Genomic DNA, 26,330 nt, shown 5'->3' on the forward strand with positions numbered 1-26,330 from the left:
CTCCAGTGTGAGCAGAGCAGTGCTGCTGTCCTCTCCGGGGCATGTGGGAGGCAGGCTGGTGCTCTGAACGTGCGTTAAAGAGGAGCTCATATTTGTGTTGTATGCTGAGAAGCGTATCGACTGTGGGCGTCTGGATGGAAGAAGGAAGGCATACCAGAAGTCTATATGTTTTGTTTTTTAAAATGAGTGACAGGCTGACCCCGTGACGCACTTGGGAGAGTGCAGCGCTGGGAGCGCAGCGACCGCTCCCGCCGCGGGTTCGGATCCTATATAGAAATGGCCGGTGCACTCACTGGCTGAGCGCCGGTCACAGAAAAGACAAAAAAAAAAAAAAAAAAAAAGAGTGACATATTAGTTTGCTAGGGCTGCCATAACAGAGACCACAGCCTGGGTGGCTTAAACAACAAACCTTTATTTTCTCACAGTCCTGGAGGCTAGAAGTCCAAGACCACGGGTGGGCAGGGCTGGTCTTTCCTGAGGCCTCTCTCCCTGGAGTGTCGATGGTGCCTTCTCTCTGTCTTCACGCGGTCTTCCCTCTGTATGTGTCTCTGTGCCCAAATTTCTTCTGCTTATAAAGACACCAGTCATATTGGATTAGGGCCCATTCTAATGACCTCATTTTAACTTAGTTACCTCCTTAAAAGCCTTTTCTACAAGTATAGTCACATTCTGAGGTACTGGGAATTAGGACTTTAACATACGAATTTGGGAGGGGGGCACAAATCAGCCCATAAAATGGTTTAACTTTTTTCTCATTTGAAACTGACTCAGCAGGTACTTGTCGGTTCTGTGATTCTGGAACCTCAGGGGTGCAAAGAGGGACAGTGTAACCAGGGGCCTGCCTCTTCCGCCCTAGTTCCATGGGGCCAGTGACCCCGTCCCTGAGTCCCAGCAGCTTCTGGGTGGTGAGACAGCTTCCCATGACAGTGGGAGCATGCGGGCCTCCATCCCCACCTGCATGTTCATGCTCCGTGAGGCATCCATTGCTGTGGGAAGCACCACCTTCTTTCTACAAGCAGCCCCACAGTGGCCTCTTGGGGCAGAATGAACATCGATGGCCACTCTAGACATAGTAGATACCTGTACTGAGTCTAGACTGACTTGGGGACATTTTTTGTTTTGTACAATTTATTAGAAAGGCGATATTGGGCCTACTATTTACCAAGTACTTAAGTTTACCTCATTATATTGAATTTTCATAGCAACATTGCAAGGTAGAGAATGTTCAGAGGTGAGGCGAGAAAACGGAAGTACAGAGGTCTAAATAACTTTGTGCTTGAGGCTGAACGGCTCCTAAGGGGCAGAATCAGTGTCTGCGCCTGCATCTTCTCATTCTACACATGGTAATGGCCATCAGATGTGGCGAAAGAGAGAAGCTGCCAGAAAGTGCAGGCTGGCTGAGATGCGTGGCTGAATGAATTAGGAGTAAATGGGCGTTACTTTTAATGTCCTAGTTCTAGTATCTAGGATGGTTGTCTTCACCAACTCACTGTCACCAGAAGAACGAAACAAGTGAGCAGGCACGCTGGGCCGTGCAGAACCCAGGGAGGAACGCTTCAGTACAACTGCTCTGATTTGTGTGTGTTGATCAACCAGGACACAAAAATCAGTTTAGTATTTTAGGAAATAAAATTAAAGCCAATTTTGAAATTTCTGAGCTCAGTGCTGCTCAGGTAGACAGGAAGGTGCAGAAGGTTGCCCGCTGGCCCGCCACCACCCCTGCCCCCGGCTGTGTGACTGTAAGCAGGCTGCCTTGCCTCTCTGGCCCCTGGTGTTCTGGCCTATGAAACAGAGTAATAGTAACACCTGATGTTTGTTGTGAGTATTAGATGGGAAAATAATGTGCCTTGGGGACAAATCCTTGGACAAACATGGTAGTTGCAAGACCGCTAGCAAGGGGCTCCATTCGAGAAGTTGGTAAACGGACTGTATTAGGAGATGATGGTCTTTCCGCAGGGGAGCGAGGGGCTTGGTGACGTGGGAGCTTTGAGAGGCCGGAGCTCACATCCACAACTGATCACTCTGACGTCATTTGAATTTGGTGCTCTGCTAAAAGATTCTCCTTGTCTCTTTCTCTTTCCCCATAGATGATCTTAGTAGCCATCTTTTCAGAAACTGGATTTTTTGATTATTGTGCTGTAAAGGTAGGTATGATGTTGCATTTGATAGTTATGTACTAATTAATCGATATATTTATTTTTCTGAAATTATATATTTAGTAAGTTAAACTATCATTTGAAGCAAATATTTTAAGATTCCATCCTCCTTTTCAAAATTGCTCCTGCAAAGCTGGCTGTGGCTGCTGCGCTGAGTTGTATGGCTCTGAGCAGCGCCTTCAGCTTCTCAATAAACAAATGAAGAAGGAGACAAAGGAAAAGAGTACTCAGGTTGAATGTTTGTGTAATATTATCTAAATTGGCCAGTGAAAGCTGCCTATCGAAAATTGTTTTGCATATTAGACTATTTAAATAATTCAAGCCATCAGCTTCTGATTACTTTGCTTTTTGGCAAAATAATTTCAGGGGTTACTTTCTAAATATCGAACATAACACATTCACTTCTTAACTGGAACCTGGGGAGATGCACCAGCAAGTCCTGGCCTCTGGAATTTGCACTGGTTCTTTCCTTCAGGGCTGGCCAGTGGAGGCCTTGCCATTCCCTCTAATGCAAAGGCTGGTGCTGTGCTTGATATTTTTTTGGAACTGGAAAGTTCTTTTAGAAAATTATTTACTCAACAAAGCCCTTTTCAAACTCTGAATGATAGAACTGTGCTGTGATTTTTGTCATGTTCATGTACCATCTTACATTCCAGGGAGACATCTGGCCTCTTCCTCCCAATACCTTGGTACTAAAAGTATCCCACAGGTCCCCAAAGGTCGGCAGACACTAGGGTCACATGGATCCCAAATGTTGCAGCCCAGGCTGTCTAACCAAAACAGTAGATGACATTAAAGGTTTTGAAGGTTATGACCTTGTGACAAATTAACCATCATGGGGGCACTGTGAAGAAGGGGAGGAGCTGTGGTGCCAGGACTGCCATCGCTGTCTCGTCTCAGCAGTCATATGGTCCCATGGGTCTAAGTCCTGACCCACCATCCAGTGTGGGCTGCATTTGGATCCCTGTTCCTTAGAGCCGCTAATGAAAAGGAGCACCTGTTCTAGGAACCCACTGACTCTGGCTTGTTCCTTCCTGCGTGTGTACGTCCAGGCATACCGTCTGTCCCGGGGAAGAGTGTGGGCCATGATCATCATGCTGTGTCTCATTGCTGCCATCCTGTCTGCCTTCCTGGACAATGTCACCACAATGCTTCTCTTCACTCCAGTAACCATAAGGTATGCAGTGTGCTTTGCCGTGGGCATCACAGCCGGCTCAGGGCAGGTGTGTGTTCTGGTGGCACAGCCTGGCTCAAGGCTCCATTTCCACATCCGTGAAAGGCAGGTGATGGTGCCCTCCCGTCACTGTGTTCCAGTCCAGCAGCATTTGCTCTGTGTGACTGTGGGGCCCCTGCAAGCAGTGGTACTGCAAAAGCAGTGTGGCATGAATGCCTGCAGGGAGTCAGGAGACAGGTGCTGCTTTCCTGGAGGTCACACCTAAACAGGGGACAGGTAAACAAGACCCTTCATCCCTAGCCATCAGTGCCAGTAGATCTTGTGCTCCTCCATCACCACCTTCCCCCGGCTGGCTTGCAGGCCACACACGTGCCTGTGTGACAGCTCCTGCCCATCTGGGGGCTTGTGGGGACACAGCTGGGAATGGGGGATGAACAGCCATTGTCTGGTTGCTTGTCAGAGACCTGCAAGGTCACAGGACTGCCTGGGCTCAGCCTAGCAAGGCTTTGCAGGGTAACTTTGGGAAAGAAAAATTCAGTTCAATTCCTTTCTTTTAATTCCATCCTCCACAGGCTCTAGCACAACTCTGCTGCTGACCCTGGTTTGAAAACTACACCCCAGATCCCTGTGTGTCACCCCTCTCTCCCATGGCAGCCCTGGTGGAGTGGGATTCCAGGGCTGAGGTGTTGGGGCACTCTGTTTCCAGCATCCCCGACAGCCCGGAGAGCCAAGGATTGTCTCAGCCCTGCTGGGCTTTGTTTATATCTTCACTGCTCAGGAACTGGCTTTGCAGTTTTGTTAGAGCAGGATTCCATTTATCAGTCGAAAAATTACACCTTTCAAGATTCATGTGCTAGTGTTCTGAGTCACTGTTTATCTGACCATAACTTTGTTCCTATGCCTTTGTCTGGACCGAGTAGTGTTAATCCCTGTAGTTACACAGCTAGGCCCATTTAGTTTGGATGTGTCTCTGTGCTGTGTCTGGCAATGTTGATGGTGTGTATGAATTATTTTCTGGCTTGAGCAGATCCTGGGAGCTTCCTCAACTGAGTGCTGCTGCCGATTAGGGTCTGAGGCTCATCTGTGGAGTTACTCCTGACCCTTGTCCCCAGACTTTCACACAGCTCCATGGGCTGCTGGCTCCTCACTCCAACCCAGAAGTAGGCTGTGTGGCTGGTCAGGCTCAGAGCTGAGGCAGGGCCATGAGGGAGGTCCCTGGGGGCAGCAGGGCCTCACACAGGCCTGGCCTCTCTGTGTGGGGTGGGCAGGGTGGGGGATGCTGTGATGTGCTTTCCGCACTTCTTCTAGAGCAACGTTTCTCGATGGAGTGTGCACCAGACCCACCTGGGGAGCTGTAGAATGTTGCTGCCCAGGACCGCTCCCCAGGATTGGTCTGCTGTGGGCCAGGCTGTAGGACTGTCAAAGATCCCAAGACGTATCTAAGGTGCAGCCAGGGTGGAGAGCCATGCTGTAGCATGTGCTCCTTCTCTAAGAAAGAAGGGACAGTTAGTAGTTAAAGAAGAGGGGTGCAGGGAGAACTTGCGACCTGGGTGTTGAGAAGAGGAGGTGGGTAGGGATGCAGTGGGCTCGGGCTTGGTGTGAGCTGTTGCCGCTTCTGTGCTGCCCCCACCCTGACTTGAGGGCCTGGTCAATGACTTGAGGGTCCATTCGCTGCACCAGGGCCTTCCCCCCACCAGGGCCTACGCCCATGGAACTGCGCTTCTCCAGGCCTGCAGGGGGTGGGGAGTGGTGCACTATCACACTGATGGTTCAGAGGGGGGTGGGTCAGATTTTGGAAGAAATGTGACTCTCAGCGTCAGCTGTAGCCCAAGGGCGAAGTTGCAGTTTTCATCCCCCTAGCTTGCCCTTCTCACAGGTGTGTGTGTGCACATGTCTTCCTTGTGCACGCAAGTGCTTTAAAAAATATTTGGGTTGCACATGGGCTTTTCCTGATGTGGACAGGGGATTACTTTTCATTTTCATTTGTGACAGACTATGTGAGGTGCTCAACCTGGATCCGAGACAAGTCCTGATTGCAGAAGTGATCTTCACAAACATTGGAGGAGCTGCCACCGCCATCGGGGACCCGCCAAATGTCATTATTGTTTCCAACCAGGAGTTGAGGAAGATGGTATGTACCACTATACTAGGGTTGCTTCCAATAAGTGCACTCAACTTAGCACTCCACACTATTTGCCCACTTACCACTGCCCAGCATGGACACTGTCGTCAGAAGTCTGCATGCTCCATGTCAGCTCTTCATAGTAAGTGGTATTGGTCATCTCAATGGTGGGATGTTAGGTGACTCTTCCTCCAGTGTAGAGTTAATTTATCTGAAATGGACTTCATTCTCATCCTGCTAAATTTTTATTTATTTATTTATTTATATTATGAATATTCATGAGATACAAATTACCAGAAATTGCTTTTTTTTCTGTGTCCCCACCCACTTATCCCCCAATATCCCTCCCCCTATCCCCCCCACTCTGCTTTGTAGCCCTAGGAATGTTCCCTCCCTCTGTTGGATCACAGCACTACTGTGGTCTTTCTTTCCTTCCTTCTTTCTCTCTTAGCTCCCACATATGAGTGAGCACATGTGGTATTTATCCCTCTGTGCTTTATTTATTTCACTCAACATAAGTTTCTCCAGGTTCTTCCATGTTGTTGCAAATGGGAGTATTTCATTCTTTTTTATGGCAGAGTAGTATTCCATGGTATATATACACCACAGTTTCTTTATCCAGTCATCCACTGATGGACATTTACATTGCTTTCATATCTTGGCTATTGTAAACAGCGCTGCAATGAACATGGGAGTGCAGGTATCCCTTCAACATGATGATTTCCGTCCTCTGGGTATATACGCAGAAGAGAGATTGCTGGATTGTATGGAAGACCTATCTGGTTGTTTGAGAAACCTCCATACTATTTTCCATAGTGGTTGTACTAATTTACAGTCCCATCAACAGTGCACGAGTGTTCCTTTCTCTCCACACCCTCGCCAGCATTTGTTATTCACCATCTTTTTGATTATAGCCAGTCTAACTGGGTAAGGTGGTTTCTCAATGTAGTTTTAATTTGCATTTCCGTGATGACTAGTGATGTTGAGCATTTTTTCATGTATCCGTTGACCATTTGTATGACTTTGAAAAATATCTATTCAGCTCCTTTGCCCATTTTTTAATTGGGTCATTTATTTTTTTACTGTACAATTGCTTGAGTTCTATGTACATTCCAGATTTTAATCCCTTGTCAGATGCATAGTTAGCAAAAATTTTCTCCCACTCTGTACATTGTCGTTTCACTCTGCTGATTGTTTCCATTGCTGTGCAGAAACTTTTTAGTTTGATATAGTTCCATTTGTTTATTTTTTATTTTGCTGCTTGTGCTTTTGGGCTCATGATCGTAAAGCCTGTGCCCAGACCTAATTCCTGAAGTGTATCACCTATATTTTCCCTTAGTAATTTTACAGTTTCAGGTCTTATACTTAAGTCTTTAATCCATTTTGCGTTGATTTTAGTGTATGGTGAGAGATGCATATCTAGTTTCATTCTTCTGCATATGGATATACAGTTTTCCCAGCACCACTTGTTGAAGTAGCAGTCTTTTCCCCAACATATATTTTTGTTGCCTTTATCATATCAGATGGCTATAAGCCTGAGAGGTGATTTCTGGGTTCTCAATTCTACTCTACAGGTCTGAATGTCTATTTTTATACCAGTACCATTCTGTTTTGGTTATAATAGCTTTGTAGTATAATTTGAAGTCAGGTAGTGATATGCCTCTCGCTTTATTCTTTTTGGTCAGGATTGCTTTGGCTATTCGGGGTCTTTTGTTTTTCAATATGAAAGGTAAGATTGTTTTTTCCAATTCTGTGAAGAATGTCATTGGTATTTTGATGGGGATTGCATTGAATCTGTAGATCACTTTGGGAATTACAGACAGTTTCACAATGTTAATTCTTCAAATTTGAGAGCATGGAATATCTTTCCATCTTTTTGTGTCTTCTTTAATTTCTTTCATAAGTGTTTTGTAGTTCTCATTGTAGAGGTCTTTCACCTTCTTGGTTAAAGTGATCCCTAGGTACCTTATTTTTTATTTGACGATTGTAAATGGGCTTACTTTCTCTTTCTGTTAATTCATTATTTGGATATATAAATGCTACTGATTTGGGGGCATTTATTATTGAAGTTATTAACTAGCTCTAGGGTTTTTTTGATAGAGTCTTTAGGTTTTTCTGCATATATTATCATGTCATATGCAAATAGGGAAAGTTTGACTTTGTGTTTTCCAATCTGGATTCCCTTTATTTCTTTATCTTGCCTGATTGCTCTGGCTAGTATCTCTAGTACTATGTTAAATAGAAGTGCTGAGAGTGGGCACCCTTGTCTTGTTCCTGTTCTTTAGGGAAAGGCCTTCAATTTTTCCCCATTCAGAATGATACTGGTGGTGGTCTTGTCATAAATGGCTTTTATTGTGTTGAGATATTTTCCTTCTATATATACCTAATTTGTTGAGAATCTTTATCATGAAGTGTTGTTGAATTTTATCAAATGCTTTTTCAGCATCTGTTGAGGTAATCATATGGTCTTTGTCCTTGAGTTTGTTGATGTGCCATATCACACCTATTGACTTTCGTATATTGAACCATCCTAGCATCCCTAGGATAAGTCCCACTTGATCATAGTGTATAATTTTTTAAATATGTTGGTGCATTCTGATTGCTAATATTTCATTGAGGATTTTAGCATCTAGGTTCATCAAGGATATTGGTTTATATTTTTCTTTTTTTGTTGTGTCCTTATCTGGTTTTGGTATCAATTATGTTGGCCTCATAGAATGAGTTTGAGAGAGTCACATCTGTTTCAATTGTTTGGAATAGTTTGAGGAGGATTGGTATTAACTCATCTTTAAAAGTTTGATAGAATTCAGCTGTAAAACCATCCAGACCTGGACTTTTTTTTGTTGGAAGATTGCTAATTACCACTTCAATCTCCTTGCTTGTTATTGGTCTGCTCAGGTTTTCTATCTCTTCTTGGTTCAGTCTTGGTAGTTTTTGTGTGTCTAGAAACTTATCCATATCTTCCATATTTTCATATTTGTTGTCATACAGTTGTTTATAATAGTCTCTAATGATTCTTTGTATTTCTGTGGTATTGGTTGCATTGTCTCCCTTTTCATTTCTGATTTTTGTTCTTTGGGTTTTCTCTCTTCTTTTTTTTTTGTTAACCTAGCTAATGGTTTATCTATTTTATTTATCTTCTCAAAAAACCAAACTTTTGTTTCGTTGATCTTTTCTATTGTTTTTTATGGGTTTCTATTTCATTTAGCTCTTTTCTGATCTTAATTATTTCTTTCTGTACTACCTTTAGGTTTAGATTGTTGTTGTTTTTCAAGTTCTTTGAGATGTCATGTTAGGTCATTTATATGAAATCTTTCCATTCTTTTGATATAAGTATTTATTGCAATAAATTTGCCTATTAGTACTGCTTTTGCCATATCCCACAGGTTTTGGTATGATGTATCTTTATTTTCATTAGTTCCTAGACATTTTTTGATTTCCTGTTTAATTTCTTCTTGGACCCATAGGTCATTCAGGAGCCTATTATTTAGTTTCTGTGTATTTATATAGCTTCCAGCATTTTGCTTATTGTTTATTCCCAGTTTTAGTCCATTGTGGTCTGAAAAGGTAGTTGGAATGATTTCGATTTTTAAAAATTTGCTGAGACTAGATTTGTGACCTAATATGTGGTCTATCCTGGAGAATGTACCATGAGCTGATGAGAAGAAAATGTATTCTTTAGTTCTTGGGTGAAATGTTCTGTGAATATCTGCCAAGTCCAGTTGGTATAAGGTGTAGATTAAATCCTGTGTCTCTTTGTTGACTTGTTGCTTGGAAGATCTGTCCCATACTGAGAGAGGGGTGTTCAGATCACCCACTATTAATGCATTAGGTCCTATTTCTTTCTTTAGGTCCTATTTCTTTCTTTAGGTGTAAGAGTGTTTGCTTTATATGTCTGGGTTCTACAGTATTGGGTTCATACATGTTTATGATTGTTATGGCTTCTAGCTGGATAGATCCCTTTATTATTATATAATGGCCTTCTTTGTCTTTTTTTAATGTTTTTTTGGTTAAAGTCTATTTTGTCCGATATAAGAATAGCTACTCCTCCTCATTTTCGGTTTCCTTTTGCATGATATATCTTTTTCCATCCCTTCACTTTTAGTCTATGTGTGTCTCTACAGGTGAGGTGTGTCTCTTGAAGACAGTATATACTTGGGTCTAGCTTTTTAATCCAATCAGTCAGTCTGTGTTTTTTGAATGGGAAGTTTAGTCCATTCGCATTTAGAGTAGTTATTGACAAGTGTTGCTTAATTCCTGTCATTTAATTACTTCTTGTTTAGATGGTTTAAATATCTTTTAATCATTAGTTCCCCTTTTATTTCTCTTCTTCAATGTTAGTTGGGATTTAAGGTGGGATGATTTAGCTTCTTTCTCTTTCTTGATGGCATTTTTGTTTTAACAGTGGGTTTTGCTCTTTCTTGTGTATTTGTGGTAGTAGTCACCATTATTCAGATTCTAGATGAATGAGTCCCCTGAGAATTTCTTGCAGGGCTGGTTTTGTGGTGGTGAACTCCCACAACTTTTTTTTTTTGTCTGGGAAATACACTATTTCTCCCTCATTTCTGAAGGAGAGCCTTGCTGAGTAAAGAATTCTTGGCTGGCAATTTTTTTCTTTTAGTAGTTTGAATATATATTCCACTTTCTTCTGGCCTGTAGGGTTTTGGTTGAGAATTCTGCTGTTAGTTTGATGGGGGTTACCCTATAAGTGACCTGATGTTTTTTTCTTGCTGCTTGTGATTCTCTCTTTGTCTTTGAGCTTTGCAAATTTGACTATAATGTGTCTTGGGGAGGATCTTTTTGGGTTGAATCTATTTGGGGACCTTTGAGCTTCCCGGATCTGAAGGTCTGTATCATGCCCTACACCTGAGAAGTTTTCTGTTACTATTTCCTTGAATAGGTTTTCAATACCTTTTCCTTTCTCCTCCCTTTCAGGAATACCCACGATTCTGATGTTAGAGTGCTTGAGGTTGTCTGCTATCTCTCTTAGATTTTCCTCATTATTTTAAATTCTTTTTTCCTTTTTTTTTGGTCTGTCTGAGTTATTTCAAAAAGACCATCTTCAAGCTCTGAAATTCTATCTTCCGCTTGCTCTACCCTGCTGCTCAAGCTCTCAGTTTTTTTTTTTTATTTCATTGAGTGAGTCTCTCATTTCTAGAAGTTCTGCTATCCTCTTTTTAAGGTATTAAAACACTCTTTGTAGATTTCCTCCTTCATATTCTGGATATTTTTTCTTGTTTCATTGTGTTCTATAATTGAGTCTTCCTTTATTTCTTCAAGGTTTCTTAAGATCATTGCTTGAAATACTTTTTCAGACATTTCAAGGATTCCCTGTTCCATGGAGTCTGACTTTGGAGAATTACTGTATTTGTTTGGTGGTGTCATTTCTTCTTGATTGTTTGTACTTCTAGTATTTTTTTGTTGATGTTTGGTCATTTGGCAGAGGGTTTGCTTCTTCTGTTATAGTGAGGTTGGCTGTGGAGTGGCTACTGTGGTAGGCTATACTATCTATATTTCTGTAAGTACACTCAATGATGATGTCACACATGACAAAACTGCCTTTTTACAGAACATATCCCCTTTGTGAAGTGATTCATGAATGTATATTGGTAGGAACTGAGATTTTTTTCCAACTAACATTATGAGCAAAATGACCCATCCCCTCTCACCAGAGATATGAGATTCCCTTCTCAACTAGGATAGATGCATTTACTGATGAAGAACTTAAAACTTATTTTTTAAGAGTCAGAAAACAAGATCTTTAGAGATTCTTTGAAAGCCTCTATAAATATTAATGTATAATTTTGTTGTACACTAAAATAAAGACAAAGTATTGCCGAGTGAAATGGTTATTTTGCATAACTTATAGGGTTAAAGTTAGAACTACATCATTAATTTTCATTTATCTTTCTTTGCTTGTTAGAATTTTCTTGATTTCCCTTCTTTGAGGCATCAGTTAAAATGCTTCCGAATTGGTGTTACTTATTGTAGATGACATATTTATGTGTGTGTATGTATGTGAAGTGTGTCAGTGTGTTTGTGTGTCTGTGCTATCTTCCACAAAAATATTTAAATCTTTGAGAACTCATGGCTCTAAGGTGTTGATGTCCACTTTGTGCGCCCACCATGTTTAGAGATTCTGGGTATAACTTGGATCCTTTCATGAGGCTTTGTACTTCCTGCTTACCTTGGGAAACCACCTGGCAACACCTCTCCAGTCTTGCTGTGACAGCTTAGTTGTTGTGCAGTCATGAGCATGTTACCCTGGAGAACATCAGAAGGTAACAGAACCTGTTGACCTATTCTAGGGGCACCTGTCATCCAGGATGGGTCTTATGTGTGTGGGAAAGAACTATTTTTAGACAAAAAATTGTTTTATTGTATTTATTCTACAGTAATACATTTATTGTAGACAACAGAAATCACGTACACACAAAAACCGTCATAATTTCACCACCCAGAGATAAATCCTCTTAATATTTTGGTGCACATAGTCTCCTAGAATGTTTGTATGTAGATATATATGAATAAAAAAGTTAGCACAGCTTCTGCTTCTGGCCAAAATGGAGTAATGGGGACTGGATTTACTCTGTTGCCTGGGACAGCCAGACAAACAAACAAAAACAAACTGAACCTCAAACCAAATCAAAACCAGACAAAATACATGAAACAATGTTAATCAATATACTGGACACTGGCAATAAAGGACAGTGATCCCTATGAGACAGGGGAAAATGAAGTGAGTACTAGGATCACTCCAGCTCACTGGCTAAAGGGGTTTTAAGGATGCAGTGTAGAGAGAGTGAGCCCACGTGAAGCATACTGGACTCTCTGAGTTGAGAGGATGGAACCAGAGTCTGGGGAGACCAAGGCAGCTACAGCGTGTAAGATGAAATACTGGACAGGGCAGAGATGCCCAGAGAGAGAACCACTTAAGTCTTCAGAGGGTCCCCCTCAAGTATTCAGCAGAGTGCTCAGATCAGTGCATGCAGGTGAGGAATTCTACACAAAACTTTGCAGTAAATTGAAGAGGAGAGAATACTTCCAAACTCATTCTGTGAGTCCCTGATATCTAAACCAGACAAAACAAGTATAAGAATAGAAGATGATATAGACAAATATTTCTTATGAACATAGATTTAATTTTTTAAAAACTCAGCAAATCTGATTTAATAATATATAAAATGTGTAATATATCATAACCAAGTAGAATTTGTCCAGGAATGGAAGATTGGTATAATATTTGAAATATCAATCAATGTGATTTATTATTCTAACAAACTAAACAATAAAACCCTATGATTATCTCAGTAGATACAGAAAAAACCATTTGGCAAATACTAACATCCATTATTCATAAAATCTCTCAATAAGCTAGTAAAAGAAGATAACTTCATCAACCTGATAAAGAGCATCCATGAAAAACCTAGGGAGCATCATACTTAATTGTGAAAAACTGAATATTTCCCCTTGGATCAGAAACAAGACAAGGATGTCGGTTCTCACCACTTCAGTTCAGCATTTTACTGGAGGCTGTAGCTGGTGATACAGAAGAAAAGAAATATAAGGCATCTGGATTGGGAAGGATGAATCAAAGTGGTCTTTATTTGTAGATGACATGATCATCCATATAGAAAATGTGATGCAGTCTGCAGAAGAGCTCCTACAAATAATACATAAATTTGACAAGGCTGCAGGATATAAGATCAATGTAAAAATATTAATGGCTTTTTATATTCTAGAGTGAATAATTAGAAATTGAAATAAAAATGTCATTTACGATAGCATCAATATATAAAATAAGCGATCTTCAAAAAGTTCATGGAAAATGGAATTAAAAGATAAAAATAAAAATATAAACTTTATTTCTCAACATAAGCTCCTTCAAGACACTCTCATAAGCGATGATACCATCCATTTAGTCCATCCCTAAAGAACTGAGCACCCTGGGAATTTAACCATGTCAAATGCCATCTTTTAAAATTATTACCTGAGGGAAAATGGGTGTGCTTTAAAGATTTTTAAAGACTGGAAAACAAAATGAAGGCAGAAGAAGCTAAATCAGGACTGTAACGTGGATGCCTAATGATTTCCCATTGAAACTGTCACAAAACTGCTCATTTGATGAGAGGAACGAGCAGGAACATTGTCGTTGTGGAGGACTCTCTGGTGAAGCTTTCCCAGGCATTTTTCTGCTAAAACTTTGTCTAACTTTCTCAAAACACTCTCAATAATAAGTAGATGTTATTGTTCTTTAGCCCTCCAGAAAGTCAACAAGCAAAATGCCTTCAACATCTTTGCTCTTGACTGGTCTGCTTTTGCTTTGACTGGACTACTTTTATGTCTTGGTAGCCATGGCTTTGATCATGCTTTGTTTTCAGGATCACACTGATGAGCCATGTTTCATCTCCTGTTACAATTTTTTGAAGAAATTCTTCAGAATCTTGATCCCATTTGTATAAGATTTCCATTGAAAGCTCTGCTCTTGTCTGGGGCTGATCTGGGCATAATAGTTTTGGCACCCATCACGTGGAAAGTTTGCTCAACTGTAGTTTTTCAGTCAGAATTGCGTAGGCTGAATCAATTGAGATGTCTATGGTGTTGGCTGTTGTTTCTGCTGTTAATTGCCAGTCCTCTTCAATTAGGGCATTTACAAGATTAATTTTTCCCTCAGAAATTGATGTGGATGATGAAGGCCACTGCAGCCTTCATCTTCAATGTTGTCTTATCCCTTCTTTTTTTTTCATCCCTTCTTACAATGAGTTATCCATTTGTAAACTGCTGATTTCTTTGGGGCATTGTCCTCATAAACTTTTCATAAAGCATCAATGATTTCACCATTCTTCCACCCAAGCTTCACCATAAATTTGATGTTCTTGCTTCAATTTTAGCAGAATTCTTGTTGCTTTGCTGAAGCTCTTTTCAAACTGAAGGAATGTCCTTCTTAGTGCCTCAAAATAGATCCTGTTCAGACATGTTATAACAAGTTAGTACATGTTTATTTTGGTACAAAAAACTTTTGCAATCCATGCATAGTTTTTTTTTTATAATATGTATTTTCCATGAACTTTTTGAACACCCCTCATAACTTTTAGCTAAACCTTACCAAATGTATGCAAGGACCACATACTGAAAACTACAAAATACTGCAGGGAGTAATTAAAGAAGACCTAAATAAATCGAGAGACATACTTTGTTCATGGATCAGGAGACAATATTGTTAAGATAGCCCTTCTTTCTAAATTGATCTATAGATTTATATAATCCCCATCAAAACCACAGCAGCTTTTTTTTTTGGTAGAAATTGACAAGCTGATTCTAAAGTTTATATAGAAATTCAAAGTATCCAGAATGGCCTAAAACAAACAAATTGGGAGGGCTAGTAATACCTGATTCCAAGATTTATTATAAAGCCACGATAACCAAGACAGTGTGGTGTTGCATCAAGGTAGACAAATAGACAAATGAAACAAAGCAGGGAGCCCTACACAAGAACAACTGTTTTTTGACAACCATGCAAAGCTAATTCATAGTGGAGAAAGGATAGTGTTTTCCACAAAGTGTCCTAAAACAACTGGATATTCATATAGGAAAATGAACTTCAATTCACACCTCCCACTATATCCAAAAATTAACTCAAACTGGATCATAGACATAAATGTAAATCCTAAAGTTTTAAATTTCTAGAGAACATAAGCTGCAGTAGAATAGTTCCAGAAATAGTTCAAGTGAGTGTGTGGCTACCATATCGTGTCAGACTATTTTTAGAACTTGGCTTTCAATTTCTGTTATTTTTCTCTTTTTTTGTTTCTTTTTTTTTTTTTTATGACAACACATTAGTGTTACAACAGCTTAACTGTCTCTGACTGGCATCACATTAGTATTAATGTAAAATCCTAGGCATGGTGTCTTTTCTTGGATACAAATTGAGTTACCCTGCATCATTTTAAGCCTGCCATTAGAGTCCTAGGTGTGAGTGCTCTGAACAAAATATGCTCAAGACAGGCCCTGGGTCTCTACCAGGTCACGTAGAAGTCTGAAGGCAAAGAGCAGTCTGTCAGACCATCCCCCTATTTCTCCACGGTATCCTGACATGCTCTTCTAAAATGGCCAGCTTTTAATCTGACTGCAGGGGAGAAAGGTGAGGTTTTTGGAAAAGTACTCAAAGATGGCCCTGGAGGTAAGCAACCTTTCTGTGTGCACTGAGGCACAGCCCAGGCTTATCACACAGATTTGTGCCAAAGTGACACCCTTTGGGGACATGGTCTTGGGGTGATCCTTGTGTTACTGAAGATGGCATTTCTTGTCTTTCACTTAATGACTTTCCCTGAATTTTTGGGTTAAACTGTTACTCCCAGGAAAGGTCTCTAATGAATGGCCTTCTGTGGATAATCAATAGTGACCTTCCTTCATTTTATAATAGTTAGGATAATGGAATACTTCTTTGCACGGGGACACAAATGAACTCATAGTTTCAGGGACAGTGTCTTCAACAGAGATTAATTTATAAAGCCGCATTATCAATAATGATCACACAGCCATACATTTGCATCCCATGATGATCATATTTATTTTGCACTATTTGGCTGTTTATCAACAAACTCAAAACAGGAAAAAACAGATTATGAAATAAAATTTAAGTTTGAAATAAATTTTTTAAATATTCACAAAGAAAGTTAATCTTAATATGTAATTCAGATGGACAATAAATCAGTACTAGACTTTGGAACAGTACAGAAGTAACTTGAAAAATCATCCACACTCTCTGAGGATTAGGCAGAAGTTACAAGGAGCTGAGGAAAGTTCTCTCAGATCTCTTGGGATGAGTCTGTTAGTGGAGTTTCCCGCACTGAATATGTGAGTGGGGAAGACCTCCAGGACTCACCACGTGCACAACCATTTATTCCCCATCCACCAGAGCTCCCTGTGGTGATCATGAGTCCGCACACTGTAGGAGCCCACGTGCAACTACCCGCTGTCCTTCCATCTCCCAACAGGCTGAGGGGACAGTCCTTCTTTGCTGGTTACATTTGCTCATTTATGCCTGCTCTGGGAAGACTTGCCAGTGGTGGACAAAACTATTCAACTATCTTTTAAACAACACTTGAAAAATCTCTTTAGGCAAGGCGTTCTCGTGCTTCTGACGGGCACCTTACAGCCGGGAAGACAACTTTCCTACAGCGTCCGGTGCGCTGTGCGAGCTGGGACCTGGCTTCCCATCATACAGTGCGCTGTGGGCGCTGTGCGAGCTGGGACCTGGCTTCCCATCATACCGTGCGCTGTGGGCGCTGTGCGAGCTGGGACCTTCCTCACGGCTTCCCACCGTGCCATGTGCTGTGCGCTTCTGGACGGACGTGGGCTGTTCCCCGGCCTCCATTTCTTCCACTCCAGCGGGTGGCGACGCGGACAGTGTCGCGCGGCTGGCTTCTCCTCTGTCTCTCTGGTCACTTATTAGTCTCCATTGCCTTGTCAATATCTGTGGCCCCAGGGTGCTTCATTTTTGACCCTTCTCCCTCTCGGTCACCCTCCTCCTCTGCGGTTTGTCCGGTGCCTGCGCCGGGCTGTCCCGCCTCTGTGTCGGCCAGGGTCTCACCTGCTTCAGTTCCTTGCCCCAGGACCTGCCGCCAGCCTCTCCGTGGATCCCTCATGAACCGTGTGACCCACACCCGTTCCTGCAGTGTAGGTGTTGGAATAGGATTCTGTTTTTTCTTTTTTTCTTTTTAATTACACTGTGTGTATTTTACTAAAACATTTAATAGATTTAGCCAAACACTTAAGAATTTGAGTTTTTCCCTTAGAAGGATTCAAGAAATCATTTTGGTTTGAACCATCTCCTTACAACCCAATGGACTATCTTGACTAGTCACAGAGATAGCCAGAAAGTGTTGTTCTAGAAAATGGCATTGGGGGACAGGAGTCTCTCAGCTGCATTCCCCTCCCACCATATGTGGTGTATGAAGCTACGAATGTTCCAGTGTGATCCTGGGGGTTCTTCTTTTAGTTGTTTTACATGCTTCAACATTAGGCCACTTAATCCATCAAATGAGGACAATGTGGAAAATTAAAAAGGAAATGGCAGAGTGGAGCCCAAACAAAGCAAGGCTGAGAAGGGCAAAATAGAAGCAGCACCTTGCAAGAAGAAAGGGAGAATGCATTTAAGCCTGCATCGTTGTAAGTCTGGTGGTGGGTGGTTTTGTTACTGGGGACATTAAGGAGAGGTATGTAAAAGCACGAGGGAGGTCCAGTTACATGCACCGAATCAGCTTAGTGGAAACATTTCCATCCTGCTGTACATTGCATATGTCTGTATCGTTTCTTAAAATTATCAGTTTGGATTTTTCTTTTCTACATTGTTCTTACTTGATATGTCCATCTGGTACAACTCTAGGAGCAACCTAATACTTCCACTTAGTTCTGTGTTATTTTGCTGTGGAAGCACTCCCTGGATCTCCTTAGTGCTTTTTGTTTTGTTTTATCTACTCATCGTTTTTTTATCTTCAATTGCTCCACCATCTCTGATAGGGCAAAACTTTATAGTTACTATGTTTCAAAGGGACCCAGAATTACTCAGGATACAGGTACTTCTGCTTTCATGGGCCATTTTTTCTAAAAATTTCCACAATTACATTTCATGACTGAGTTGATATAAAGACAAATATGTTAGGATTACATTTAACCCATTTTCTCTGACCCCAAAGTTTTTTTTTTTGGCTTCTGATTTTAGAGGAAGTTTAAACATTTTCATGAGCCCCCAAAACTATCATGAACCTTTTTCAAACATATCTAGGTTATGAATTTTATTTTATTTACTTATTTTTAATTGAAAAAAATTTTGTTTAAGTATAATTGATTATACATATTTTGGAGGTACAGTGTTGACTATCATTATTTGTTTATAATATGTGATATCAAATCAATATTTTTAGCATATTTATTATTACAAATTGTAATTTTTCTTTGTGCCCCTTATCCAATTTCTCCCTAACCCCCCTCTTCCTCTCCGTTTCCCACCACTAGTAACCACAGACTTATCTCCTTCTGAAAGTTCAATATGTTGTGTTTTTTTCTTTCTTTCCTTTCTTTCTTTCTTTCTCTTTCTTTCCTTCTTCTTTCTTTACTCCCTCCCTCCCTTCTTTCCTTCTTCCTTAACACCCACTTATAAGTGAAGACATGCAGTATTTCTCTTTCTGTCTGGCTTATTTCACTTAACATAATTTTCTCCAAGCTCATCCATGTTGCTGCAAATGGCAGAATTTCTTTTTTTTTTTTTTTTATGTCTGAGTAGTATTCCATTGTGTATATATACCACATTTTCCTTATCCAGTCATCTGTTGATGGACATTTAGGTTGGTTCCACATACTGGCTATTGTGAATAGAGCTGTGATGAGCATGGGAGTGCAGGTATCACTCTGAAATGATGATTTCCATTCCTTTGGGTATATATCCAGAAGTGGGATTGCTGGATCATATGGTAGTTCTATCTGTAGTTGTTTGAGAAACTTCCACACTATTTTCCATAATAGCTGTACTAATTTACAGTCCCACCAACAGTGTAGAAGAGTTCCCCTTTCCCTACATCCTTGCCAGCATTTGTTATTCTCAGCCTTTTTAATAATGGCCAGTTTACCTGGGATGAAATGATATCTCAATGAGGTTTTGATTTGCATTTCCCTGATGATTACTGGTGTTGAACATTTATTTATGTACCTGTTGGCGATTTGTATATCTTCCTTTGAAAAATGTTTATTTAGCTGCTTTGCCTATTTTTGAATCGGATTATTTTTCTTTTTAATGTGAAGTTATTTGAGTTGTTTGTATATTCTGGATATTAATCCCTTGTTGGATGTATAGTTTGCAAATATTTTCTCCCATTCCATACATTGTCTTTCTGCTCTGTTGATTGTTTCCTATGCTGTGCAGAAGCTTTTTACTTTGATATAATCCCATTTGTTTATTTTTTCTTTTGTTGCTTGTGCTTTTGGGGTCTCATTCATAAAGTCTTTGTCCAGTTATACTTCCTGAAGTGTTTCCTCTATGTTTTCTTTTAGGAGTTTTTTGGTTTCAGGTCTTATATGTAAGTCTTTAATCTATTTTGAGTTGGTTTTGGTATATGGTGAGAGGTACATGTCTACTTTTATTCTTCTGCCTATGGATGTCCAGTTTTCCCAGCATCATTTTTTGAAGAGGAAGACTTTCCCCCAATGTATGTTTTTGTTGCCTTTGTCAAAGATCAGTTGGCTTCAACTATGTGGGCTGATTCTCTATTCAGTTTCATTGGGTCAAGTGTCTGTTTTTATGCCAGTACCATGCTGTTTTGGTTACTGTATCTTTGTAGTATAATTTGAAGTCAGGTAGTGTTATGCTTTCAGCTTTATTTTATTTTATTTTTAAAATTTAATTTATTTAATTTTCCTTCTCAAAATACATTGTACTTGAATTTCATGCCCCTTTACCCATTTCTCTCCACCACCTCCCCTCTCCCCCCCACATTGTATCTGTGTACTTGGCTTAAATAGTTCAAGGAATTTTTGTGGTCATTCTGTCTTCTTCCCCCCACCCTTTATTTGTTTCTGTGTTTATTTATTTATTATTTTGTAGCTCCCCCAAATAAGTGAGAACATGTATTTCTCTTGCTGTGCCCGACTTATTTCACTTAATATAATTTTCTCTAAGTCCATCCATGTTGTTGCGAATGGTAGTATTTCATTCTTTTTTATAGCAGAGTAGTATTCCATTGTGTAGATGTACCATAGTTTCCTTATCCACTCATCAGATGATGTATATTTCAGCTGGTCCAGCTCTTGGCAGTTGTATATAGAGCTGCAATAAACATTGGAGTACAGGTATCCTTTTCACATGATGATTTCAATTCCTCTGGGTATATTGCCAGCAGTGGGATCGCAGGGTTATATGGTAGATATATCTGTAATTGTTTGAGGAACCTCCATATCATTTTCCATAAAGACTGCACCATTTTGCAGCCCCACCAACAGTGGATATGAGTTCCTTTTTCTCTACAAACTCTCCAGCACTTATTGTTCTTAGTCTTTTGGATGGTAGCTATCCTAACTGGAGTGAGATGGTATCTCAGTGTGGTTTTGATTTTCATTTTCTGGATTCTGAGTGATATTGAGCACCTTTTCATGTGTCTGTTGGCCATTCATATATTTTCCTTTGAGAAATGTCTGCTCAGCTCCTTTGCCCATTTTTAAATTGGGTTATTTGTTTTTTTGTTGTAAAGTTGTTTGAGTTCCTTGTATATTCTGGATATTAATCCTTTGTCAGATGTATATTTGGCAAATATTTTCTCCTACTCTTTTGGTTGTTTTTGTACTCTGTTGACTGTTTCTTTTGCTGTGCAGAAGCTTTTTAGTTTGATATAATCCCATTTGTTTATTTTACCTTTAGTTGCCTGTACTTTTGGGGTCCTATTCATGAATTCTGTACCCACTCCTATTTCCTTGAGTGTTTCCCCTATGTTTTCTTTAAGGAGTTTTATGGTTTCAGGGTGTATATTTAGTTCTTTAATCCATTTTGAGTTGATTTTGGTATGTAGTGAAATATATGGGTCTAGTTTCATTCTCCTACATAGGATTGTCCAGTTTTCCCAGCACCATTGTTTGAAAAGGCAGTCTCTTCCCCAGTATGTAGACTTGCTGCCTTTGCCAAAGATCAGATGGCTGTAGGCATATGGGTTAATTTCTTGGTTCTCTATTATGTTTCATTGATCTGTGTGTCTGCTTTTATGCCAGTACCATGCTGTTTTGGTTAATATAGCTTTGTAATATAGTTTAAAGTCAGGTAGTGCTATGCCACCAGCTTTACTTTTTTTTTTTTTTTTCTCAGGATTGCTTTGACTATGTGTTTTCTTTTGTTGTTCCATATAAATGTCTGGATAGTTTTTTCCATCTCAGAGAAAACTGTCATTGGAATTTCGATGGGGATTGCACTGAGTTTGTAGATCACTTTGGGTAATATGGAAATTTTCACAATGTAAATTCTTCCAATCCAAGAGCATGGGATATCATTCCATCTTCTTGTATCCTCTTTAATTTCTCTTAACAGTGGTTTGTAGTACTCTTTGTAGAGATTCTTCACATCCCTGGTCAGCTTTATTCTTAAGAATTTTATTTTTTTGGTGCCTATTTTAAATGGGCTAGCTTTCTTGATTTCTTTTTCTGCCTGTTCACTGTTGGAGTATAGAAATGCTACTGATTTTTGTGTGTTGATTTTGTATGCCACAACTTTGCTGAAATTGTTTATCAAGTCTAGGAGTTTTTTTGTAGAAGCTTTAGGCTGTACAATATATAGGATCATATCATCTGCAAAAAGGAACAGCTTGACTTCATCCTTTCCAATCTGGATGCCCTTTATTTCCTTCTGTTCTCTGATTGCTCTGGCTAGTACTTCCAACACTATGTTGAATAGGAGTGGTGAGAGTGGGCATTCTTGTCTAGTTCCTGTTTTTAAGGGAAAAGCTTTCAGCTTTTCCCCATTCAGGATGATATTGGCAGTGGGCTTATTGTATATGGCTTTAATTATGTTGAGATACTTTCTGTCTATGCCTAACTTGTAGAGAGTCTTTATCATGAAAGGATGTTGAATTTTGTCAAATGCTTTTTCAGTGTCAATAGAGATGATATGTGGTTTTTGTCTTTGCTTTTATTAATGTGGTGCATCACATTGATTTACGTATTTAAACCAACTTTGCATCCCAGGGATGAATCCCACTTGATCATGGTGTATAATTTTCTGTATGTGTTGCTGTATTCTGTTAGCTAGTATTTTATTGAGGCTTCTTGCATCTGTATTCATGAACGATATTGGGCTGTAGTTTTCTATTTTTGATGCATCTTTGTCTGGTTTTGGAATCAGGGTGATATTTGCCTCATAGAATGAGTTTGGGAGAATGGCCTCTGTTTCAATCTTTTGTAACTGTTTGTAGAGAATTGGTATCAGTACCTCTTTGAATATTTGGTAGAACTCTGCAGTGAACCCATCTGGTCTTGGGATTTTCTTTGTTGGGAGCCTTCTGATAACAGCTTCAATCTCTTATTGTTATTGGTCTGTTCAGATTTTTTATATCTTCTTAGCTCAGTTTTGGTAATTTGTGTGCACCCAGAAATTTATCCATTTCCTCCAGATTTTCAAATTTGTTCGCTTATAGATGTTTATAGTAGTCTCTAATGATTCCTTGTATTTCTGAGGTGTCAGTTGTAATATCACCTCTTTCATTTCTAATTTTTGTTATTTGTTTCTTCTGTCTTCTTAGTCTTGCTTAACGTTTGTTGATTTTACTAATCTTTTCAAAGAACCAACTTTTTGTTTCATTGATGTTTTGTATTGTTTTTCATTTCTATTTCATTTAGTTCTGCTCTGATCTTAATTATTTCTTTCCATCTACTAACTTTAAGTTTGGATTGGTCTTGTTTTTCTAGATCTTTAAGGTGAAGTGTTAGGTTATTTATTTGCCATTTTTCCATTCTTCTGAAGTAAGCATTTAATGCAATAAATTTCCTCCTTAAAACTGCTTTTGCAGTATCTGACAGGTTATGGTTTGATGTATCATTATTTTTATTAGTTTCAAGAAATTTTTTGATTTCCTGTTTAATTTCTTCTTGGACCCACATGTCATTATGTAGAATGTTGTTTAATATCCATGAGTTTGTATACTTTTCAGAGTTTCATTTATTATTGATTTCTAATTTTAATCCATTGTGATCAGAAAAAATACACAGAATAATTCCAATTTTTTTGAATTTGTTAAGACTTGCTCTGTGACCTAAAATGTGGTCTATCCTGAAGAGTGTTCCATGTGCTGATGAGAAGAATGAATATTCTGAGGTTGTTGGGTGGAATGTTCTGTAGATATCTGCCAAATCCAATTGGTCTAAAGTATTGTTTAGATCTTGTGTTTCTCTGTTGATTTTTTGCCTAGATCATCTGTCCAATGATGAGAGTGGGGTGTTCAGGTCCCCCACTATTATGGCGTTATTGTCTATTTCTTTTTTCACATCTAATAGTGTTTACTTTGTAAATCTGGCTGTTCTGACGTTAGGTGCATATATATTTATGATTGTTATGTCTTCTTGATGGATAGATCCTTTTATCATTATATATTGGCCATCTTTATCTCTTTTAATGGTTTTTGCTTTAAAGTCTATTTTATCTGATATAAGAATAGCTACTCCAGCTCGTTTTTCATTTCTACTTGCATGATATATCTTTTTCCATCCTTTCACTCTTAGTGTACTTGTGTTTTTACAGGTCAAGTGAGTCTCTTGGAGACAGCATATTGTTGGGTCCATCTTTTTAATCCAGTCAGTCAGTCTGTGTCTTTTGAATGGGGAATTTAGTCCCTTTACATTCAGAGTTATTATTGAAAGGTGCTGCTTTGCTCCTAGCATTATACTGACTTTTGTTTAGGTGTCTTAAGTATCTTTTGTTCTTTTCTTTCAAATTTTCTGTTTGTCTTCTGTATTTGCTGGTTTCTTGGGATAATAGATAAACTATCTTTTCTCTGTATCATTAGTATTTTTGTTTTGCTGGTAGGTATTGTTCTTTTTTGTGTATTCATGGTAGTGATGGTTGTTTTCTGATATCAAACCCAGTACTTCCTTGAGAATTTCTTGGAGAGCTGGCCATGTCGTAGTGAACTCCTGCAGTTTTTGTTTTTCTGAGAAATGTACTATTTGTCCTTCATTTTGGAAGGATAGCCTTGCTGGGTAAAGTATTCTTGGCTGGCAATTTTTGTCCTTTAGTGTTTTACATATATCATCCCATTCTTTTCTGGCTTTTAGAATTTCTGATGGAAAGTCTGATGTTATTCTAATTGGGGCTCCCTTGTAAGTGACTGCCCCCTTCTCTCTTGCAGCTTTTATGATTCTCTCTTTGTCTTTGATTTTTGTCAGTTTGATTATCATGTCTTGGAGAGGACCTTTTTGGATTAGATTTGTTTGGTGATCTTTGGGCTTCCTGAATCTGGGGATCTGTGACTTTTTCTGTACCTGGGAAGTTTTCTGCTATTATCCCATTGAGTATGTTTTCAATGACATTTCCTTTTTCCTTTCGTTCTGGAATACCCATGATTTGGATATTTGGGCACTTATGGTTGTCAGTTGTCTCTCAAATTTTCTTCAATTTTTTAAAATTTATTTTTTGTTTTTTCTGATATGCCTGTGATAATTCAAACAGCCTGTCTTCGAGGTCAGAAATTCTCTCTTCTGCTTGTTTAAGTCTGCTGGTTAAACTCTCTGTTGTGTTTTTTATTTCGTTGAATGAATCCTTCAGCTCCAGAAGCTCAGCTACATTCTTTTTCAAGGTATTGATTTCTTTGTACATTTCTTCTTTCAGATCCTGTATGCTTTTTCTCATTTCATTATGTTGTTTCACAGAGTTTTCTTGTATCTCATTTAGTTTCCTTAGAATAGTTACTCTAAATTCCTTGTCTGTTTTTTCAAATACTCCCTGTTCTATAGGATCTAGCACTTGTAAGTTTTAATTTCCTTTGGTGGTGGTGTACTTTCTTGATTTTTCATATTTCTGGTTTCTTCCCTTTGGTGTTTTGTCATTGTGGTTGGGGTTATCACAATTCACTCGTTTCACCCTGATGTCTGGCTTGGATTGTGAAGGGTCTGCTGCTTCTGGAGAACAGAAACTAGCCATGACTGGAAGTCCCACCCCACCTGCCTTCATTGGCTTGGCAGGTGGTATGGGAGTCCAGAGCCTCTCATGTCACTCAAGGAGACAGACAGCCTGGGCCGGAAATCCCACCCTACCTGCTGTCACTGGTTTGTCTTGCTCAGGGCTTGAGAGCCTGTGCCTCTCAGGTCACTCACGGAGACAGACAGCCTTCACCAGAAGTCCTGTCCTGCCTTCGTTCACCAACTTGTCTGGCTTGGGGCTTGGGAACCTGGAGCCTCTTAGGTCACTCACAGAGACTGGATGGCCTGGGCTGAAATTCCCACCCTGTCAGCCTTCACCAGCTCATTTGGCTTGGGGCTTGTGAACCCATGCCTCTCAGGTCACTCATGGAGATGGATGGCCTGTGCCGGAAGTCCCGTCCCACGTGGGTTCACCAGCTCATCTGACTTGGGACTTAGGATCCTGGAGCCTCTCAGGCCATCTCACGGAGATGGGATGGCCTGGGCCAGAAGTCCCACCCAAGCCCTACCTGCCTTCTCTGGCTGGCAGGCTTGGGGTGTGTGGGTCCAAAAGCTCTAAAGTCTCTCTGCGAAATGGAGAGCAACGTGAACTGGGGCCTCACAGTGGGTGGCTTCTGTCCATTCCAGCACAGATTTTGTGTCCTCTGTCACTGCTCCTGAAAAGCTGCAAATTGGTCACTCTTTGGGAGAGAGCGACACCAGGACCCAACTACTCCACTATCTTACAAATTCTATTTTATTTTATTATTTGCTCAGGATTGCTTTGCCTATTTGTCTTAGTCCGTTTTGTGTTGCTATAAGAGAAATACCTGAGACTGGGTACTTTATAAAGAAGAGAGGTTCATTTGGCTTATGATTCTTGGACAGCTGCATCTGGCATGGGCTTCAGGCTGGTTCTACTCATGGTGGAAAGTGACAGGTACAAGCAGATCACATGGCGTGAGAAAGCAAGAGAGAGAGAGGAGGTGCCAAGGTCTCTTAAACAACCTGCTCTCATGGGAACTAATAGAGCGAGAACTCACTCATTAATTTCACCCCTACCCCAGGGAGAGCATTAATCCATTCATGAGGGATCTACCCCCATGACTCAATCAGTTTCCAACACTGCCACATTAGGGATCAGATTTCCACATGAGTTTTGGTGGGGACAACACATCCAAACTCTATCACTATTCATGGTCTTTTGTTGTTTCATATGAATATTGGGATTGTT

At 39.9% G+C, this 26,330-nt stretch overlaps 1 protein-coding gene across 1 annotated transcript in view; it reads left to right on the top strand.

Moving 5' to 3' along the window:
- The window catches only part of OCA2 (OCA2 melanosomal transmembrane protein), a 309,735-nt gene that overhangs the window by 75,696 nt on the left and 207,709 nt on the right, over window positions 1-26,330 (top strand). The window contains exons 11-13 of the mRNA XM_063091522.1: window positions 2,088-2,144; window positions 3,209-3,333; window positions 5,323-5,461. Coding sequence (XP_062947592.1) covers window positions 2,088-2,144; window positions 3,209-3,333; window positions 5,323-5,461 — 321 coding nt within the window. The remainder of the gene's footprint in view (window positions 1-2,087; window positions 2,145-3,208; window positions 3,334-5,322; window positions 5,462-26,330) is intronic.

The sequence above is a fragment of the Cynocephalus volans genome, chromosome 3 (assembly GCF_027409185.1).
Source record: "Cynocephalus volans isolate mCynVol1 chromosome 3, mCynVol1.pri, whole genome shotgun sequence".
Classification (NCBI taxonomy): domain Eukaryota; kingdom Metazoa; phylum Chordata; class Mammalia; order Dermoptera; family Cynocephalidae; genus Cynocephalus; species Cynocephalus volans.